Genomic DNA, 20,845 nt, shown 5'->3' with positions numbered 1-20,845 from the left:
GTTGTATGTCTAGGATTTTCAAGTTTACGAAAAGTCAATAAGGTAATTATTTTCTTTGTCAACATCAGCGTCCCTGCCCTTTTTACATTCACACGCCCTGTCTTTCATGTTCTGTTTGGTATGATTTCAGTTGTTTTGCCTTGTTTCACTCACTGTTTACTGCACACATCATTCCAAAACTGAGTTTCATCGTCATCTCTCAGAAAAAAAGGTGATTGATGCTCTATCTCTGTTTTACTCTGTCTTACTCGAACTAATCAACTGACAAGTTTTTCCTCTCTCTTTGTTTCTTTCATTTAATAATTTCCGTTTCTTTATTTCCGTTGCCCTTTATTATTTTCATTACTTTTTAATTTGGCTTATTCAAGAAACAGCTGATCGAGAGAACACACCACAGCAAAAAGCATCAACAATGCCACAACAACAGACTCCGGGCTATGCTTACAAGCCTGTCTTTTCAACGCGATCCTACCAATCCTGGTCATCTAACACTCCCGTTCATGCGCCTTGCCAGACCAAATCCGGTTTCGGATCCCTCTCCAGTTCTTCCTCCAACACACCCTGTGCCTCGCCACTAAAGTCGGTTTGGTCCATCAACTCGGCGTCCCCCATCAAGTCAGTCATCGGAGGCTCCCCAGCCGCCTCTGTTAGGTCCTCTAGTGAGATAGGTTCCCCTGCCCGCTCGTATAGAACCATCTCCTCCCCGATAAAGACAGTGGTTCAGCAGGCCCAGTACCCTGTCCAGTCCTCCCCCACACTTCTGTCGTCCCCTGGGAAAAGCTCCCCCGATCCAGTGTCTGTGAAAGGGTTGGCCGCCCTGCAGGCCAGGACTTCCCCTGTGCCACCTAGTGGGTCCCTTCTTGAGAGGTCCTCCATTGCCATGACCCCTCCAGCCTCTCCCAAATCTTCCTTGAGCATGTACAGCTCCACTTTGCCCTACAAGAAAGTGGTGACCTCCACTGCCCCAATCACATCCTCACCAATCAAAACTGTCCCAGGCCTCTCCTCTGTTCGGACGAGTACTGACCCCTCTGCGGTTTCAAGGGGGCTGTTCTCATCTCTCACCTCGCCCCTGAAGACAAATGCTGCCCCAAGCACTGCAGCACTGATAAACGGGACAGTGTCCCCAACCAAATATCGCTCTGCCTCCCCAACCTCTCTCCTGTCAAGCACTCTGCAAGAACGGATCCAGGCGACGACAAACGCAGCCACAACCAGTGTCAACGCAGCCCTTGACGAAGTGGAAAAAACATTCAACTCCTGTTCTGCCTCAGGCTACGGCACGCTAAAATCCATGTCTTCCACGCCATCTTCCTCCTATCAGTCATTCCGCTCCTCTGCTTCCAACTCCATCTATGCCAACATGAGGCCCTCACCTTCCTCCACCACATCTGTCACGTCGAGTACAGTCACAGTCCCCGTATACTCTGTCATTAACGTCTTACCAGAGCAGCACCAATTTAAAAAGCTTCCAGACGTGTCCAAATCAGCAGCTGCTCTCTTGTCCCCTAGAAAGGCGGCCCCCACTGAACCCAGCAAACAGTCCCAGTCTTCCTTTGCCAGGACTTTGTCACCAGTCAAAACCCCACTGTTCATGTCTCAATCAGCTCTAAAGTCCACTGCCTCCACGTCCCCTCTGTCTTCCAGCCAGGAGATACTGAAGGATGTGGCCGACATGAAAGAGGACTTGATCAGGATGTCGGCCATTTTGCAGACAGACACCAGCTCAGCCACAAAAGGTCTGCGTTCTGATTCTCCGAAAGAGAAAATGGAGGATGAGGAGCCTTACAGAATAGTAGAGAAAGTTAAGCAGGATCTTGTCAAAGTCAGTGAGATACTGACCAAAGACGTGCTTAGAGACAGCAAAGTTCCCCGCAAACCAAGCATTGAAAATGAGGACGAGATAGATGACAGCCAACACAATAACTGGAGAAGTCCACCCCGATATGAGACAGTGGCTCAACAGGCTAAATCAAAGAACATACCTGAAAGGGATTTTAACCTGGCAAAGGTGGTGGACTATCTTTCAAATGATATTGGTGCTAGCCCTCTTTCCAAAATTGCAGAAGCCAAACAAAGAAATGAGGAGGTGAGGAGAGAGGGGGAGGAGAAACAGAAACGAGTGCTTAAACCTGCCATGGCCGTACAAGAGCACAAGCTCAGAATGCCGCCTACCAACATGCGCCCGTCTGCCTCAGAAAAAGAGCTCTGCAAGCTAGCCGAAGCCCTCTTTGGAAGTGATGCTGTGTTGGACTCCCCAGATGACATATCTCACGACCAGGACAAAAGTCCTCTCTCAGACAGTGGCTTTGAGACAAGAAGTGAGAGGACACCTTCTGCCCCACAGAGTGCTGAGGGCATGGGACCCAAGGCCCTCTTCCAAGATGTACCGATCCCTCCTGTCATCACTGAAACACGAACTGAGGTTGTCCATGTCATACGGAGCTATGAGCCCCCGGATGACATTCATGAATCAGCCATGGAGGAAGCAAGAGCGTCTCGACCACCTGCCCAGTGCATCGATGTAGAGCCCAGATCTCCTGGAGGATCCATTAAGGATCGAGTCAAAGCCTACCAAGCAAAAGCCAACCAAGAAGAAGACTCTATGATGGGCAAGGGCATGAGGGTGAAAGAGGAAACACATATCACAACAACAACTCGCATGGTCTACCACAAGCCTCACAGTAAGGAAGGTACACCTGAGAGACTGGAAGAAACTATGTCTGTGAGAGACATCATGAAAGCTTTTCAGTCAGGAAGAGATCCCTCCAGGGAATTATCAGGTTTGTTTGAACATAAGACTGGAGGTGATGGCCACAGAGCTGAATCTTCACCGAGGCCTTCAGATAGGGACATGTCTGGAATGCCCAAAGTTGAGAGAATTATTGAGGTTCACATTGAGAAAGGGAAATCAGAGCCAACTGGCGTCATCATACGTGAGACCAAAAAACACCCAGAAAAGGAGATGTACATCTACCAGGGCAACAGTGGAATAAAGGAATATCCAACTAGAGGACAGGAAGAAGAGGAGCCTGAGGAATCACTTCCTTGCTATTTGGACTCTTCCCGAGTGAATACACCTGTGTCTCAGGAAGATGACAGCCGCCCGAGTTCGGCTCAGCTAATGGCAGACGACTCCTACAAAACCTTGAAGCTTCTGAGCCAGCACTCTGTAGAATATCAAGACGATGAGTCATCTGAAGTTAGGGGAGAGTCTTACAAATTTGCTGACAAAATGTTCCACTCTGACAAATTTGACTCCTCGCACTCAGATTCTGACGAGTCAGTGATTGATAGGTCACGTATGCAGGGGGCTGACAGGTCTGTCTATGAGGAAGGAGGCCACCGTGGCTGCATGAGAGAGTACATGTTGAAACCATCAAAGAATTCTTCAGATAGGTCCAACCCAGATGGGCAGTATGACAAATTAACACTGCTCCAGTACTCCTCAGAGCCAGGTAGTCCTAAACAGTCTGTATGGATGCGAGTCACAGAAGATAGGCAAGTGAAGAACAGGGAAAAGGTCTACGAGGACAGGGTAGACAGGACTGTGAAAGAGGCAGAGGAGAAACTAAGTGAGGTCTCACAGTTTTTTCGTGACAAAACAGAGAAACTAAACGATGAGCTGTCATCCCCTGAGAAAAAGTCCCGCCGCCCAGACTCCAGGGAGACAAGATCAGGGCCGAGCTCCACCCGAAGCAGCCCTGAGAGATCAGTGTACCGGAGTGGAGGGAGTGGGGAGGAGTGGAGCAGGGACAGATTTAGGGATAGATATGGGTCAAATGACAGAAAATGTGCCAGCCTGCCGAGTAGTCCAGAGAGGCGTGCGCTCTTTCAATATGGCGACGAAAAGCAGAAACAAGCTGATGTGTCATCAACAAGCAGTTTGAGTGACACGTCCAAATCATTCCTACCCTCCACTTCTAAAGTCAGTTCTGTTAGGATGAAGTTTGAAGCTGAGGCTCAAAAACAAGATAAGGGTCCTCAGTGGGCTGGGCAAACATCACCCTCTACAATCAGAAAGCTCTCAGAGAGCAAGCCAGCCTATCAGGTTTTTGCAGGTGCTAATAACCCAAAATCGGCAGACTCAGGCAGCCGAGAGCAAAGCCCAAAAAAAGATCATGATCCTGATGGTAGTCCAAAAAAGGGTCAAAACTATTATGTAAGAGGAGCCCAGGCCTACTCTCAAAATCAGTCAGGTGAAAGGCACAAACCCCTTCCCAAAGGTCCCTCCCCTAACCACAACACCAATTTGAAAGAACAGGAGTCTGAAGAAAAAAAAACTTACAAGACCTGGGAAAGCCATGGCAATGGACACCACAAAGCCCATAATGAGAGTGAGGGGGAAATAGCCACTAAGGAGGAAACAACCAAAAAAATTATCTACACAGAGCTTGTGATACGAGAAGATAGCAGTAACTCTGATCAGTATAACAGAAGTCTAAAAAAAAACTCGGAATCACAAATTCCTGTTAGGGTATCATCTAGTTTTGTAAACCATCATCAGAGTAGCACATTAAAGTTAGATAATTCAGTCAAAGCTCATGATAGGGGTACTTCACAAATACCCACATTAGCTAGAAGCCGACTGAACTGTAGTTCTGATGAAAACAGATCATCTAGTGATTTGTCATCCATAGGATCTGCCTCAGAGTCAATCGCCACAGTAATTTGCAATGGTGTTGATAGTGATCAAGTAGAGTACATGGAAAAGGTGTCGCCTGTTGCAACTACAGAGAGTTTCAAAGACATCAAGCCTTTACCAGTTTATGTTAGCATCCAAGTGGGCAAGCAGTATGAGAAGGAAACTGCCACAGGGCAGCTGAGCACATACAAAAAGATAGTCAGTCATGAAAGTCGTACAGTGCACGAAACTAGGGGAGCATTTTACCAAGTAAAACAAAAGCAGCCTCCCTCTCCCCAGGGTAGCCCAGAGGATGACACTCTAGAACAGGTGACCTTTTTGGACAGTTCCGGAAAAAGCCCAGTCACCCCAGAGACTCCTACATCTGAGGAAGTAAGCTATGACCTTACCTGCAGAACACCAGAGTCTGTCATCGGCCCCATGGCAGGCATGCCCAGTCCCATCCCTGAGGAGTCCGAGGAAGAAGAAGGCAAGACTTTCATTTTCCATGAATCCAAACCAGCAACATCTTCAGAGCCTAGGAAAGCAAGCCAAGATGTACTCAAAAGACCAAAAGACAAGAGAGTTGCCTATATTGAGTTTCCTCCACCTCCTTCTGCAGAGGGAGAGCAGTCTGAACCAGAAAAGAAAGGATCTTGTCCCTCCTCTGAGGCTGAGACAGAGATGATGGAGGTGAACCTCCAAGAAGAGCATGACAGGCACCTCCTTGCAGAGCCCGTCATACGAGTCCAGCCTCCCTCTCCCCTTCCTCCTGGGGCTGATGAGAGTGACTCAAGTGATGATGAGTCTGTGTTCCAGCCCATTCCTCTTAAAAAATACAGCTTCAAGATAGCTGAGGATAGTCCAGAACCAAAACGCATAAGGCAGAAGAGGGATAGAAATGGCTCGAACCAGAAGGACTCAGCCTTGAATGGCGAAGGGAAAGAAGATGATGTTGAGCTTGAAGCAAATGGCAATGATCAGTCAATCACAGACTGTTCATTAGCAACCACAGCAGAGTTCTCCCATGACACGGATGCCACAGAGATCGATTCCCTGGACGGCTATGACATGCAAGATGAGGATGATGGCCTGAGTGATCCTAAAACATCAAGCCTCTCGAATGACGGAAAGGCAGGAGATCGCTCATTCAGCCAATCCAAGCTTGAAGTCATTGAGGAAGAAAGTAATGAGGAAGGAGCAGGGGAAAAGGGTAAAACAAAAAGCAACTCAAAAGAGAAAAATGCAGAAGGTGAGGAGTGTTTCACCCTGGAGGGAAGGCACCCAGATAGGCAAACATTAGACAGCTGGACAGATGACTTGAACACCACCTTCAAAACCGTTGCCACCAAGGGTCTGGAGTTTGACCCATGGTCTACAAAAGAGGGCGAGGATGATTGCTTTGACTCCAAAGGAAAAGATGAGGACCCCAAGCCTTTTGGTTTATCTGTAGAGGACAAGTCACAAGCAACCACACCAGACACTACCCCAGCTAGAACTCCCACCGATGAGAGTACACCAACTAGCGAGCCAAATCCTTTCCCCTTCCATGAGGGCAAGATGTTTGAGATGACTCGCAGCGGTGCTATTGACATGAGCAAGCGGGACTTTGTTGAAGAAAGACTTCAGTTTTTCCAGATTGGTGAGCATACCTCTGACGCTGGGAAACCAGGGGACACGGGGAAAGTGGGCAGGAGTACAGGACTAGTGGCCTCCCAGGCACAGGCAGGGGAGAGAGCTGTAGAGGGGAACGTAGAGGCCACCACAGCCAGCACACCATCCATGGCCAACCCCAGTCAGCCCAGCTCCGGCTGCCTGGATTCCTCACCTAGTGACATTGCAGAGATTGCCTCCTCTTGTACAGTCACTGCCTCTAAGGTTGACCCTAAATTACGCACACCCATTAAAATGGGAATCACTGCCTCCATTACCATTAAGAAAGACGCTGCTTCAGCCGAGTTAGCAGACGTTAAGAAGGAAATATCAGAGAGTCTGATGGCAGAATATGTTAGTTTGAACAGCAATATTGTTGATAGTCAGTTTGGCAGCAAGCGCTCAGAATCAAAGCCAGGTGACAGAAGAGATCTTCCTACAGAGAACTGCAATAACAACAACAACCTAGAATCATCTAGTGTTCAGGCCAACTACATTCAGCGGGGAAGCGTAGTTTTTAACCTACAGACGTCCTCTCAACCTACTCTTCAGAAAGCCAGTAGAATAGAGGCTCAGATCAGTAAAGACACAGTTGAAAGAGTAGAGGAGAAAGCCAGCACTCAGAGGAAAGCTGAGACACCCAAGGAGTCAGAGATCAGGCAGCCCAAGTCAAGACTCCCAGTCAAAGCCTCTGGATTTACATTTCAGAGTTCAACCTCAGGGAAACAGAAACCTAGGCAAGTTGTGAAGCCAGAAGCTAGGAAAGGAGTCACTCCTGCCCTAGTGCCCCTAGAGCCCAGGTCTAGAATCCCAGTCAAAGATGTCAAAGCAAACAGTGCACTGGTGTCCCCAGTTACAGCTCAGGTAGCGCCTAGGATGATCAGACCCAAGGCAGAGAAGGCAGTCGTGCAGGTAGTCAGTGCCTCCAAGCCGCTGCCCAAAGTCAGTCCGCCAGGTGTCTCAGGTACAGTGAGCGAGGCAGTGGCAGCGGCAGCGGCATGCAGGCAGTCGGACCTGAGCGAGGTGTGTAGACGTTCCATCGAGTTCTTTGAGAGTGTTAGCGGGGAGACGCTTAAGCTGGCAAAGCGTCTGTCAGACGAGGAGAGGCAGAGGCGCGGGCAGGGAGAGCAGTCACAGTCCGAGGAAGACAGCAGCCGCAGCAGCAGCATCAGCACCTCCAGGAGCAGCTCCCTGTCGGACCCCTCTCAGCCGTCACAGCCCTCCAACTCCGCCGGCTCCACCCGTGGGGCTGCGCCCTCCAGGGCAAAGGTCACCAGGGGGTCGGGAGGTGAGAGGAAGAGGAGCCGGCGGACTGGAGGTGGGAAGGAGGGGCGGCAGGTGGCAGGGACACGCGGGGCGCCCCCCGTCGCGGAGATCAAGCCTAGTTTGTAAAACTTTACTAGAATTTTCATATTGATCCTTATTAGTTGCATGAGCCGTTGTGATTGGTTAATTGATTTGATTTGACTTGTCTTGACTGCCTGTGGCGTGTTTACCTGTAGCTGTCATTATCGCCATACTTGTCATCCCTGTATTCTGTGTTACTGTGCTGTAGTGTCCTTGTCAGATTCGACCCTCCACACTCTCTCCCAACTATTCTCCTAATCTTTGGAAGAAAGATTACTCTAGCAGCACCAAGATACTGGGCTATCAGAGCAACTAGCTAGTGTTCTACCAAGGCATTCTGTTTGTCTGTTTGTGTGTTTGTACAGACGTGTGTCTGATTTTTATTCCTAGTGTCAGGCTTGACTAAGCAAGACTATACAAGTGTCTGCATGCTTAGCCCTTGTCCCTTTGATAGAAGACATCACTCCACTGTAGAACTTCTTTCCACATCCGTCAAATCTTTTAACCTGTTAATGTTGGCTTTTTGTGTTCTTTTCTATGATTATTTCCTGTTACTGCCTGCATAGACTATGTGGCAAACTTATTCACAGACACACTACTAGTTTATCCCCTCTGTAACTCTTTTCTTGCCATCCACAATGCTATGCTAATATCTAGATTTTACAAATTAACTTTTATATTTTAAACACACCCTTGAGTACTCTTACTTCTGTCATCTGGTCAGTTCAGCCATCACATTGTTCCCTATTCCAGAGTTTTTCAGAGAGTACCGTTTGGCCAGAAAAGTGTACAGTGTACAACATATTCTGCCCTGAGATGCCAAAGAATGTGACTGCAGCACTGATACATACATGTTTTTTTAATGTCATGTCTTTCAGGTCCACAAAGCCCTTGTGAAAGGACAGACCTCCGAATGGCCATTGTGGCCGATCACCTTGGACTCAGCTGGACGGGTGAGACAGAGACAGTGTTCTGATTTTATTTGATCTTTTTAAAAAATATTTATTGGGGGCTTTTATGCCTTTAATTTGACATGATAGTGGAGAGAGTGGCAGGAGGCGAGTGGGAGAAAGATGGGGTGGGATCGGGTTCATATACCCAACAACATCCATAAGAACTCTATCTATGTGTATCTGTGAAGAACTAATAATTTGGATGGGAGTGAGCTTCAACTTTAGACTAACTTTATAAAACTGCGTCACCGATATCCACTGGAAATACCGCACAAGATTTAAATATTGTGTCCTCAAAGAACCTTGGATACATTAGTCATCTACTTTGAGGAAAAGTGCCAGGTATGCTTAGGTATAATTCAGAATATGTTGCTAGTAGGAACAGTTTCTAGGAGAGGTTATAATTGGGACTAACAGCTCTTCATTATTTAGTTTGGAGCGAGATACCATAAGGCATGACTCATTGTTGGGTTGGCAGAAAGGATTGTGCTTTTAGCTTTACCATCACACCACATGCCATTGAAAAGCTGTTTCAGAGCCAATGTTTGTCCTTATGATCGTACTCCACTGATGCTGCAGTGACTTCTGACTGGTAGGGGTCTAGAATGTTCTTGGGAAGCAGTGTTTATAGTAGCACACCATCTGTTGTCTCTAAATCGTGTGGGAATATGGGCTTTGTCCAGAATCCCTGACAACAGCGTGCGGTGGAACTGGTCTGGCTCAGATCCATTACTAATACTAATATCAATAATAATTGTTACATTAAAATATTGACAATAATAATAATAATAATAATAATAATAATAATATCATTATTATTGTTGTTGCTGTTATTACAAAATATTAATCATAGTAATCATAATAATATAGGAAGCATAGACACATAGTGCTTTACAATTGTAGGGTGCAACAGTTCGGATCAGGGCCAGAAATACCTGTAGATCTAAGAGCAATCATCCCATTATGACCTTTTTGTGAAAATTTCACTTCATCAGGTTTTGATGAGGTATTTATGCTGACAGTAATGATTATCTTTTAATGTGATAACTTTTTGAACTGTGAACAGTGATATTTGTTATAGATTAAATACATTGACAGTTGGCATGTCTGGTTTTAGTCCATGGTATTGAGGTCAAAGATAAGTGAAGAGAATGGAACACTTGGCGAGTGCGTCCTTCAAGGACATGCAGGGTTTATAATGGAGGAAGTGATGACTTGTAACTCCTGGAAATGTCACCTGGAAGAACACACAGATTGTGTTGCCGTCAGGGCTTTTGGTCCCAGCAGGCTTTGATCGAGATCAAAGGCAAACAAGTGAACAAAATGCACCGAAGTCACCTCTGCCCGCACCTGTGTTTAATCGGACTGGGTGGCTTTTTAGTGTGTGTGTGTGTGTGTGTGCGCGTGTGTGTGTGTGTGTGTGTGTGTGTGTGTGTGTGTGTGTGTGTGTGTGTGTGTGTGTGTGTCCATGTGAAATTGCAAGTCTCAGTTAGAGAGAGAAAGGAGGCTGGTAGTCACACACACACACACACACACACTAAAACACAACTGAATGTCAACCTTAAGACATTGCAATACAGGAACTTATTATTGCCCCCTGCTGGTCTCACAAGGTTTTGCAATGCAGCAAAAGTCAGGATATCTTTTCAGCAGGATTCTTTGCTGAATTAATTGGCAAAATGGTGTGCTAACTCAACCACCATTTTGCCAATTACTTCAGGCCATCGGGCCTTCCTTTTTTTAGAGCAGAACACACATTTAGATAATGAGATCATGAATCAGTCGATGAATGCTGCTATTTGTCATAATGAAATCTTGAAATCTGACTCACATGCAATGCATCAAACATGAAAACATCTGTTTACCATTGAATTTGTTTCTAAATTAATTGGCCATACTGTATGTGTTAACTCCTTCCACCCTCCTTAGATCATAACATATTTAGCTCATGCCTCATTTTTAACAGTGCATATTGTCTCAGTGAATACTAGTCTGCCTTAATGTCTGACTCACATACAGACAACCCCCCACACACACACACACACACAGAGACACACTTCTGATAAGATGCTCTCGGTACAGGAACTAGGGGAATGTAACATGATGTGTTTTGTGTGTGTGTGTTTGTGCGTGTGTGTTGCAGAGGTGGCTCGTGAGTTGAACTTCTCGGTGGATGAGATCAACCACATCCGCGTGGAGAACCCCAACTCTCTGACCGCTCAGAGCTTCATGCTGCTCAAGAAATGGGTCAGCCGAGAAGGAAAGGACGCCACGAGTAAGGACTCTACTCTCTCTCCTCTCTGCTTCCTCTCTCTTTCTCTCTCTCACCTTTCTCTCACCTTTCTCTCTTTCTTTCTCTCTTTCTTTCTCTCACCTTTCTCTCACCTTTCTCTCTTTCTTTCTCTCACCTTTCTCTCTTTCTTTCTCTCTTTCTTTCTCTTTCTTTCTCTCACCTTTCTCTCTTTCTTTCTCTCACCTTTCTCTCTTTCTTTCTTTCTCTCTTTCTTTCTCTCTCTTTCTTTCTCTCACCTTTCTCTCTTTCTTTCTCTCTTTCTTTCTCTCACCTTTCTCTCACCTTTCTCTTTCTTTCTCTCACCTTTCTCTCTTTCTTTCTCTCACCTTTCTCTCTTTCTTTCTCTCTTCCTTTCTCTTTCTTTCTCTCTTTCTTTATCTCACCTTTCTCTCTTTCTCTCTCTCTTTCTTTCTCTCACCTTTCTCTCTTTCTTTCTCTCACCTTTCTCTCTTTCTCTCTCTCTTTCTTTCTCTCACCTTTCTCTTTTTCTTTCTCTCACCATTCTCTCTCTCTTTCTTTCTCTCACCTTTCTCTCTTTCTTTCTCTCACCTTTCTCTCTTTCTTTTTCTTCCTTTCTCTTTTCTTTCTCTTTCTTTCTCTCACCTTTCTCTCTTTCTTTCTCTCTTCCTTTCTCTTTCTTTCTCTCACCTTTCTCTCTTTCTTTCTCTCACCTTTCTCTCACCTTTCTCTCTCTTTCTCTCTCTCTCTCTCTCTCTCTCTCTCTCTCTCTCTCTCCCTCTATATTTCTTCTTTAGTGCCTCTCTTTTTTCCTTTTCATCTGAAATATGCATCTGAATGAATACCTTTCTGATGACTTAATGTTGATTCCTCTTCTCCTCCCCTTAGCGGACACCTTGACTGCTGTGTTGACCAAAGTGAACAGGATGGACATTGTGACTTTGCTGGAAGGGCCCATATTTGACTATGGTAACATTTCAGGCACCCGAAGTTTTGCAGATGATTGCGCTGTGTACCAGGATCAGGCTGATGGTAAATTTTAGGTCCATCTAGCAGACCTCCTTCCCCATCCCTCCCCTTACTCCGTTTGTTTTGTTTTGTTTGTTTGTTTGTTTTTGTTTTTTTTTGTAATCTTTCAGGATTATTTTGTTGCAAGGCATATGACACCACTGCCTTACACCTTATAGAAGAATCTGGATTATCTAAAGATTCACTCAGGGATTGTGGACATCCGACCTTTTACAATTTACAATCGTCCAGAATCAGGGATTGGGACACTATACTCACAATCCGTGAATCCAGGAAAGTTGATTTTCTTCTTTTTTTTAAAAAAAGAAAAAAGTAAAGATACACAGTACCCTGGGTGATTAAGAGATACCCCACCTTTATTTTTTGAAACACATTTTTATATTTAACTTCGACTTTTTGTTTGTTTATTTGTTTTTACCCCCCACTCCGAGCAGTTTACCCCTCCCCCTGCCCTCTCATATGCATGTTGGTGTACATGCATGTAGATGATCATTTGGAGCAAAGCATTACGGCATGATGCTTCCTAAATGAATAGGGATGATTAGGGAGATCAATTCGGACGCCTGACCAGCCTTTGGATTGAAATAATAGCCGACTGAGACACTAGTTAACAATCACTGCGTAAGACTAATGAATGGAGTCTTTGTAATCTATAATTGATCTGTGTAGAGCTTGTCTGAGCACAGGTGTGGTGGTGTGTACTTGTGGTAACTCTTCTCTTCACTGTCAGTGTGAGACACAGATTGTGATGGAGGTTTTGGAAGTGCATGTGGTACCACCTGCCAAGTGTTAATGTCTGAGTGGTAGCCCTATGAAACTCTTGTGTTATCTATCGCATGTCCTGGATGAAGGGGCGAGACGCTGCTCTACTCTGCCCCCTAGCTGTAGCTGTTTGTACACCTCCCTCCACCCCCTCTTTCTCTGAGCTGACCTTCACCTCCAGAGAGGAAGAGAAAGAAAAGAGTGAGAAAGAAAGAAAGACAAGCTAAGGGAAAGAAAGAAAGAAAAAGGAGAAAACCTCTCTGTGAAGGGCAGCCAGACCGACTGCCAGTTCTCCCTCCCTCCCTCCCTCCCTCTAGTGCAAGCGTTCCCTGGATCCCTCTCTCCTCCCGTTTGACAAAACCCATCCATCCATCTTTCTTTCGATCCACCCCTCCATACATCCATCCTTTTCCTATCATCCCATCCACCCTTCACCAATCTCATCTTTTTTCAGCATTGAATTACACTTCATGTCTTGTGTCAGTGTGACACAAGTCGTCTTGCATGCGTGTGCGTGTTTGTGTTTGTTCTCTGTATCGTCTCTGATGTTGTATGTTATTGTATGTGACATGTGGCAGTGAGAGCATCAGACATAGACTCTTACACAGTAGTACTTAGTAATGCACATACTGACTCACAGACTTGACATACTTTTAGAGCTCACACATTGATTCACATACACACACACACACACACACACATACACACACACACACACACACACACACACACACACACACACACACACACACATACACACAGACACACACACACACACACACACACACACACACACACACACACACACACACACACACACACACACACAACACCACCATGTATATGCATTACTGCCATGTCATTCTCTAGGTCCTTCTTCCCATTATCTATCTATCTATCTATCTATCTATCTATCTCTCTCTCTCTCTATCTATCTATCTATCTATCAATCTATCTATCTATCGGTTGCTCTCTTCATCTTGTCGGTATTCATTAGTAACACCATGTGAGAAAGAGGATGCATATAATGTCTCACTATCATTGTTTGTTGAGCTTGTGTGTGTGTGTGTGTGTGTGTGTATGTGCTTTTGTGTGTATGTGTGCTGCATGTATTTGTGTGTACTCCTGTGTCCCATGCTCATTGTTCATTGAGTGTTTGTGTGTGTGTCTCTGTATGAGAATGTGTGTCTCTCTGTGGATGTTTGTTTTTTTGTCTTTGTGTGCTTTGTGTGTGTGTGTGTCCATATGTCTCATCTCACACAGGATACCAAAGCATCCTAGAGGAACTCCAGTCAGGCCCCTCCTCTGAGGCCAACCCCCCCCCCTCCCCATTCGAGCTGGAGTCCATCCCGGACCTGCCCCTCGACCCCCCCACCCTCTCCCACTCCTGGGGCTACCAGTGCCTCACCGACGAGAGCATCCTGGGCCCCCCCGAGAACGCCCCAGCTAGACCCCAAGACCTGTCCCTCACACAGCAACTTGACACCCCCAGAAACACTCACTCACCCACTGACACTCCAGCCACGATGTCCCCTCCCATTCTTATTCCCAGTCCCAAATACCACGACCTCGCCCTCAATCCCACCATATACATTATCCCTCCTCCCTACACTCCGCCTACGACTCCCAGCGCAGACTGGACCTTTGAGGCCACCATACACAAACAGGAAGAGGAAAAACAAATGCACACCATACATCAACAGGAAGAAGAAGATGTCCTTACACTCATACAAGCTGGCAGCCCTTCCGCTGAGCCCTGTGAACAGACTATTTTCCCCAATACTGAGCCCATTGAACATCCATCTGAGGGTCAGGAGGAAATTGCACCATCACCATCACCGCCATCATCATCATCATCATCATTCTCATCCCCGTTGCCCCAGCAACCGCATCCAGTGGGTGCAGAACAGGCAAAGGAGGCGTGTCAGGAGGACATAGCGGCGGTTCCACAGCCCTGGGTCCAGGCACTGGAAGATCGGCAACCAAAAGAGAGGGAAGAGGATGAGGAGGAGGAGGAGGAAGCAGAAGTGGAGGAAGAAAGATTGAGGGAAGTGAAGGAGCAGAGGGAAGAGAGCAGAAGGACAGAGGAGGATAAGGAGAAACAAGAGGACAGATCTTGTTTTCTCCCAGAGTGGGAAGAGATAGAGAGATGCTGTGAGGGAAAAGCAGATGTCAAAAAGATGGAGGACAGGATGAAGGAGGGAGAGACCGATGTTGAAAGGGTGGAGGAAAGGGGGGAGGAAGTGGAAGACAGAGAAAAGGAAGTAGTGGTGGATTCTGAAGAGGTAGAAGAGAAAGTGAAGGAGGGGGAGGTGCATGTTGAGCGGGTGGAGGAGAGAGAGATGCAGGGAGAGGTGGAAGCTGAAAAAGTGGAGGAGGAGAGGTGGAAGAGGATGGAGGAGAGGGAGGGAGAGAGGGAGGGCGACCCTGGGGCATGGCAGGAAGAGGCGGGTAACTGTTGGCTCTCTGCAGGTTGGCACAGCGAGACCTCAAGCGTGAACGTGGAGCCGCCCACCCCTGGACGCAGCCTCAGCTCCGACCTCATCGACAGGCAGGAGAACAGGTCTGCAGGCTGCCCCAGCAGCACTCTACCGTAATTTCCCAACTATTAGCAGCAGTTTATACATTAATTTTGCTACATTTCTTCAGCTATTAATTATTATTAAGCAGTTAATATGGTATTAATATGGTTTTGTTTTTTTAACTTGCATAAAACACTGTCCTGCGGTTTATACACAATGTGGCTAATACACAGGAAATTACTGTACATACCACTGCTCTCTCTCACTCTCTATGTCCCTGCCTCTAATCTGACTGTACATACTGTATGAATGTACATATCAGGACTTTATATTCCTCTCACTTTTTTCTCTATCTATATCTACTATCTATACTCTGACTGTACATATGAATGTATATAGCAGGATTTTAACAGGACTTTTGGTGTTTTGTATGCTGCAGATCCAATATGGAACTTGCTTTGTGACAGAAGTTGCTCATATTCCTGTCATTGAAAGCTCATGATTAGAATCAGTTGCCTTTTTTCCCCTATAATCCTCATCCCATTGCTTCTCTCTTTGTTTTCCAGCCAGGAGAATTCCAGCGACTCCGTCACGTCCTCGTCGCGGGGTGAGTCGGGGAGGCCGCGTCAGAACGGGGAGCGCTCCGACAGTCCAGCCCAAAACTCCAAAAGCCAGCGGAGCGGGAAGACCAGCGGGGCACAGGGCAGAGAAGAGGGGGCACTCGTCTCCGAGCACAAAGTCCAGGTAACCCAGAACACACTACAGCCCACACAGACATCACTCACTGGTGATTCAGCTCTCATCTTATCTAGGCGATTACAGGTCATAATAATAATAATAATAATAATAATAAGCTTTATTTGTATAGCACCTTTCATACACAGAATGCAGCTCAAAGTACTTTACATTTGGAGCATGTAACACAATAATAGTCAGTCAGTCAGTCATTATCATAGTCAGGTCATAGTGTTAGTTCAGGTTGTAAAATCATCAGGATCAATCGAATCACCATCACTTTTTGCCAGGGACAACTTGGTAGGCCGATTTGTGCTCATTTCAAGCTAGAGTTCTGCAAATTCCTATTATTTGGTTGTTAAGTCTGATGTTACGGGCCCAACAGTTTTTTCGTCCAAAAAACATTTACTAGTGCAGCCAGTCAATTTTCACCATCACCTAAAAAATCGCTTAACTCTAACAGAGCAATTAGTGTAGCTGTGCAGCCGGATGATATAGTCAAAGGTAACATCCAGGCTTCCGTGAAAAATATGATTTTGTTCAGTTGAGGGAGAAAGTGAGTAGAATAACAATTGTCTTGCACAGTTAGTCTGAAAGGCTTAAAAAAAACGTTTTTTTTACTGTCTATGGGGAAAAGAATGAGTGGGACCAGTTGGAGAATGAATTATCTGCACATTATTACATCACAACTTAACAACCAGATACGTAAAAGGCAGCAGTGAGACACACAGCGAAGTCAGGGTTAACTAATAACTAAGATAACAGAAGCCATTACCTGTTGTAGAGGAACCTGTTATCTATAGCGTGCGATCATTGAATCACAGAAAAGGACTGCTATATGGAAGTGCATACAGTACTTCCTATTGCTCCAGTGTGAAGTGGTCAAACATCTACACATTTATATTTAGTTTAGTAAGAAGTTTCATTTCATCATGGACAGTTAGCCACCTTCCTTTCACTGTGTGTGAATATTTTTGTGTAAAAACGAACTAAGCTAAAACTAAACCTATGTAGGGGTGAAAGGGACTTACGTGGTTGCCTAACTTTAGTTTAGAGGAATCAACGTGCCATCTAATTAAGTGCTTGGCAGTACATACACAATGCTTGGGGCTCAGCTGTACTCTGGCCAAGTGCTGAAGATCAGGGTGGCCTGATTTTAGCTGGAGCGGATGTTGAAGAGTGCTGGGTGGGGTTTGATTTGATTTGATTTGATTTATGATTTATTACGTCACAAGTAAAATACCGACAATGTCATGCATCATGTATAATGACTCAGCAGTTCTAAACCCAGTCAAATAAGGGACAGGAAATGAGTGACTCATCAGTTTTCCCCTAACAAGTGTATCTGTTATCAGCTGAGTGCTACAGACTCGGGCTCGGACGAGGAACACACTGTTACCACCAGGGTGTTTCGCAGACGCATCATTCTAAAGGTACCGGACTGGACCCGTCAGAGATTCGGGTCCAGCACCCACAGGGCTCTTGGTGGGGCGTGGGAGGAGGGTGGTGCTTCTGAATGAGGGGTGGTTGTTGTGGTGTTTGCTTTGCTCTGCTGCTATCAGCTTCTGGCTCAGTGTGTGCAGCTGGGATTTTTTGCCTCTCAGCTGGCCTGAACTGAACCCAAAACCACATAACTGCTGCTGATGCCCAGATCCCGGCCGGGTCAGAACCGGGTCAGGGGGTTGCAGCAGGATGGTCTCCATCTTATCTGGCAGCACTTCCACTCTTATTCGCATTCCATTCTTATTCGTTTGTTTCCTAATCTCAAAGGTCGCTTCTCACGTCTCACGTCACGTCTGCTAACCTCTTGATGATTTCGTTCTTGGGATAGTTGTTGGTAATCTGTCGTCTATATGGTGCTCTCTCTAACACACTGCAGCTGAGCTGATAGGCGGATGGATCTGGTCCTGGTAAGAGGTGTGTTCAAAAATGTCAAAGCAAAACCTTTTCTAAAAGTTTAGTTTGCTGGCAATGTTTGCTGCTAATGCTCTAAGGAGGTACAGTACAGTAGTTCTTAGCCAAGAGCTGGACAAAGAGTTTTAATTGAATAATTCCTTTGGCATTTTTTTTTTGAACATTTATGGTTATGGTTATGGATATGGTATTTGGCAGACGCTTTTGTCCAAAGCAACTTACAATGTATGACAATGTAAAATTCAAAGAATTTGTTCACTAAATTTGAACGCACTTCTGTTGTGGACCTGATGCAGACCTACACTCAGTTGCTGTCTGTGATTGTCTGATCCATAGAACTATAAAGAGTAGAATGGATGTTGAAATGATGAATTTACATTACATGTATTTGAATAGTAGATTTGTCCATTCTGCTGTTTTTAATTCTGAGTCAGATCCCTGTCATCACCATGGTAATGAGTAAATACATGATTGTTGTCCAGTCCTGCTAAGAAGGATGCTCAGTACAGTGTACTAGATACACTCAGTTAATTATGTGTCAGAGTTCTGTTCTATTATTCATCCTAAAGACTTTTGGAAAAACAATGAATTAATGTATTTATTCTTTTAAGAGGGGAACCTGGTCTCTTACCACATATGGGTACTCTTATACAGCCGTCTTGGTGTTACTTGTTTTATCCCTTGTAGTGGTCATATTCCTTCACAGCAGGATTGAAAAGCACTGTTTCAAAAGTGACACTTCTAAATGCAATTCTTCTGCTGTCCTAGTTTTCCTGCTGGTTTGTGGTTTGTGGTGGTGGTGGTAGATAGGTACTAACCATGCTCTCAGCACACAGCAACGCCAAAAAACTAATCCCTTTGATTACAGGCATAGAGTATTCAGAAGCTTTGTTGATGTGTGAATAGTAGCCATATATGCATATGGAAAGATTGCAGTGTGCATCCTGTGTGTGTGTGTGTGTGTGTGTGTGTGTGTGTGTTTGTGGGAGTATACAATGCCTTTATGATCCCTTGACTTCAGGGTGAGGATGCGAAAAACATTCCTGGGGAATCAGTGTCAGAGGAGCAGTTTATTGATGAGGACGGGAACATCATTACTCGCAAAGTAATTCATCATCCCTGTCATCATCCCTTCTCTGTCTTTCGCTACAAATTCATCAATTACTCTATCCATCTATCTATCTATCTATCTATCTATCTATCTATCTATCTACAGTGTTTCCCATACATTGACTAATCTGTGGCGGGGCGCCATGAAATCAAAATCGACCGCCACAGATGAATATTCTATGTTTAATTTAATTTAATTTAAATTAAATATAAGATCAAATCCTTGCGTTGCCATTGAGCTGCGCTTTTTACGCACGCAGCCTTTCCTTACCCCGCCCCGCTCTCTCTCGTAGCCTGCTGCCCCTCCTCTGCATGTGCATTTAACAAAATATTCACGATTGTTGAAGGATTGTTGTTGCCACATAGAAGCATTGCATAGAAGACGTCTGGCTAAATTGCTATTGAATCCGCTTAGCATCGTGACCATGCTGCGCAAATTTGTTCAAAACTGCTGCATTGACGTTAACTCTGCTAAGGTCTTATCACAACATAGTAGGCTACATTGAAGAGACTAAAATAAGTTAAGTTATGCAATCAAGCAGTATCTCAAAGCTAATGTTAGAATACTGTTTGAATGTCGAATTTAGCATGCTTAGCCTACTTACAGCTGCTTGTCAATTTCGTTGAAGGGCTCATTTTATCGACTCTTGACACTGAATGTTTACAAAATCCCGATGTAAATGGAAAAGTGTTTTCCAAAATTCAAAAGTGCTTGTCCCAAGGAGAAGTATGAACCTTTATTTTAACTATGTAGAAAACGATCTTAAATCCCCCCCCCCGCCACAAATTGAATCCAATTCTGTGGGAAACACTGATCTATCTATCTTTCTATCTGTCTATCTATCTATCTATCTATCTATATATATCTATCTATCTGTGTCCTCTCCTATGTCTTCATTGTGGCCCTTGACACTAGCTCTTGACCTCTGACCCTTGCATGACCCTGCAGATCATCAGGAAGGTGATCCGGCGCGTGGACACCCCTACCCCAGAGGACCAGGGAGGGGAGGGGGACGACCTCGACCTCGACCCCTACCACAGGTCCCTTATAGAGGGGGACATGCAGGGGGGCACCCCCCTTGAGGTTAGAGGAGTGAGAGGAGTAGGAAGCTGGAATCATCAGTGCCTTAAAGACAAAGCAGTGCAGAGTATGGTTTGTGTGGCTAACTGTAAAAGCAAAACGCTAACTGTGATTGTAATTTATTGTACTATCCTATTCAGAGTTTGCAACTGTATATTCAGATCTGCAAAAAAAATTGTCATTTCATACTGCCAAAACTTTCTTTTGTGTTTGTGTTTTGTAAGACGAGTGTAATATTTTGCCAGGTTGGTGCCACAAATTACTATACACAAATAACTCAACTTTGATCATTAACATTTTTTCGTCAGCTCAGTTATAATTTGTAAAGAATTTATTTCTTTCTAAAGAAAAAAAAAATGTTTTAGCACACAAATGTACTTACAGAGTAAAATAGAATAGTGAATACTATTGAGCTTCGACAGTTTGCGCAAATCATACTCTGTACTTGTTCGTACTTTAAGCACAATTCTAGATCTGCGGACAAGTGGAAGACTGGCTCCTCTTTGTTTGGTGTGATGCTTGGCTTGCTAAAATTGTGCACTTTCAATCTTTTCTGGGGTGATGGGTTAATGTGTGAGTGCTGACTAACGGTCTACTTTCCTTCAGATTGTAGCGTCATTGGGATTGATCATTGGTCTAACATCTCTGACCAATTGTCCATGATGTGTCATGATCATAATATTTATATAGCTGTGTAGTATGCATGCTGAATGCAAACAACTGCTTAAGTGAATAATGCTGATGAACGTTCTATTCCGGGGTCATATCAGCTTATTTTAAAAACCAATGAATGGAATTTCTGCCATTGCTCAACACATTTCATGGCCTTGATTTTAAATTGTAGAGTTCACTCAACTTCAATGC

At 45.1% G+C, this 20,845-nt stretch overlaps 1 protein-coding gene across 6 annotated transcripts in view; it reads left to right on the top strand.

Annotated features, from left to right (window-relative positions):
• ank3a (ankyrin 3a) overlaps positions 1-20,845 on the top strand; it is a 109,765-nt gene that overhangs the window by 86,040 nt on the left and 2,880 nt on the right. Inside the window, exons 37-45 of one of the 6 annotated variants that reach the window (XM_048269326.1) lie at positions 375-7,661; positions 8,503-8,577; positions 10,721-10,852; positions 11,717-11,860; positions 15,092-15,212; positions 15,708-15,885; positions 17,232-17,309; positions 18,812-18,895; positions 19,850-19,984. In XM_048269326.1, the coding sequence (XP_048125283.1) occupies positions 375-7,661; positions 8,503-8,577; positions 10,721-10,852; positions 11,717-11,860; positions 15,092-15,212; positions 15,708-15,885; positions 17,232-17,309; positions 18,812-18,895; positions 19,850-19,984 (8,234 nt within the window). Of the gene's footprint in view, positions 1-368; positions 7,662-8,502; positions 8,578-10,720; positions 10,853-11,716; positions 11,861-15,091; positions 15,213-15,707; positions 15,886-17,231; positions 17,310-18,811; positions 18,896-19,849; positions 19,985-20,845 lie in introns of all 6 variants that reach the window. The other 5 variants (XM_048269324.1, XM_048269323.1, XM_048269321.1 and 2 more) reach the window with 5 other exon arrangements.

The sequence above is a fragment of the Alosa alosa genome, chromosome 18 (genome assembly GCF_017589495.1).
Source record: "Alosa alosa isolate M-15738 ecotype Scorff River chromosome 18, AALO_Geno_1.1, whole genome shotgun sequence".
NCBI lineage: Eukaryota > Metazoa > Chordata > Actinopteri > Clupeiformes > Clupeidae > Alosa > Alosa alosa.
This window is presented reverse-complemented; position numbering and strand designations above follow the sequence as displayed.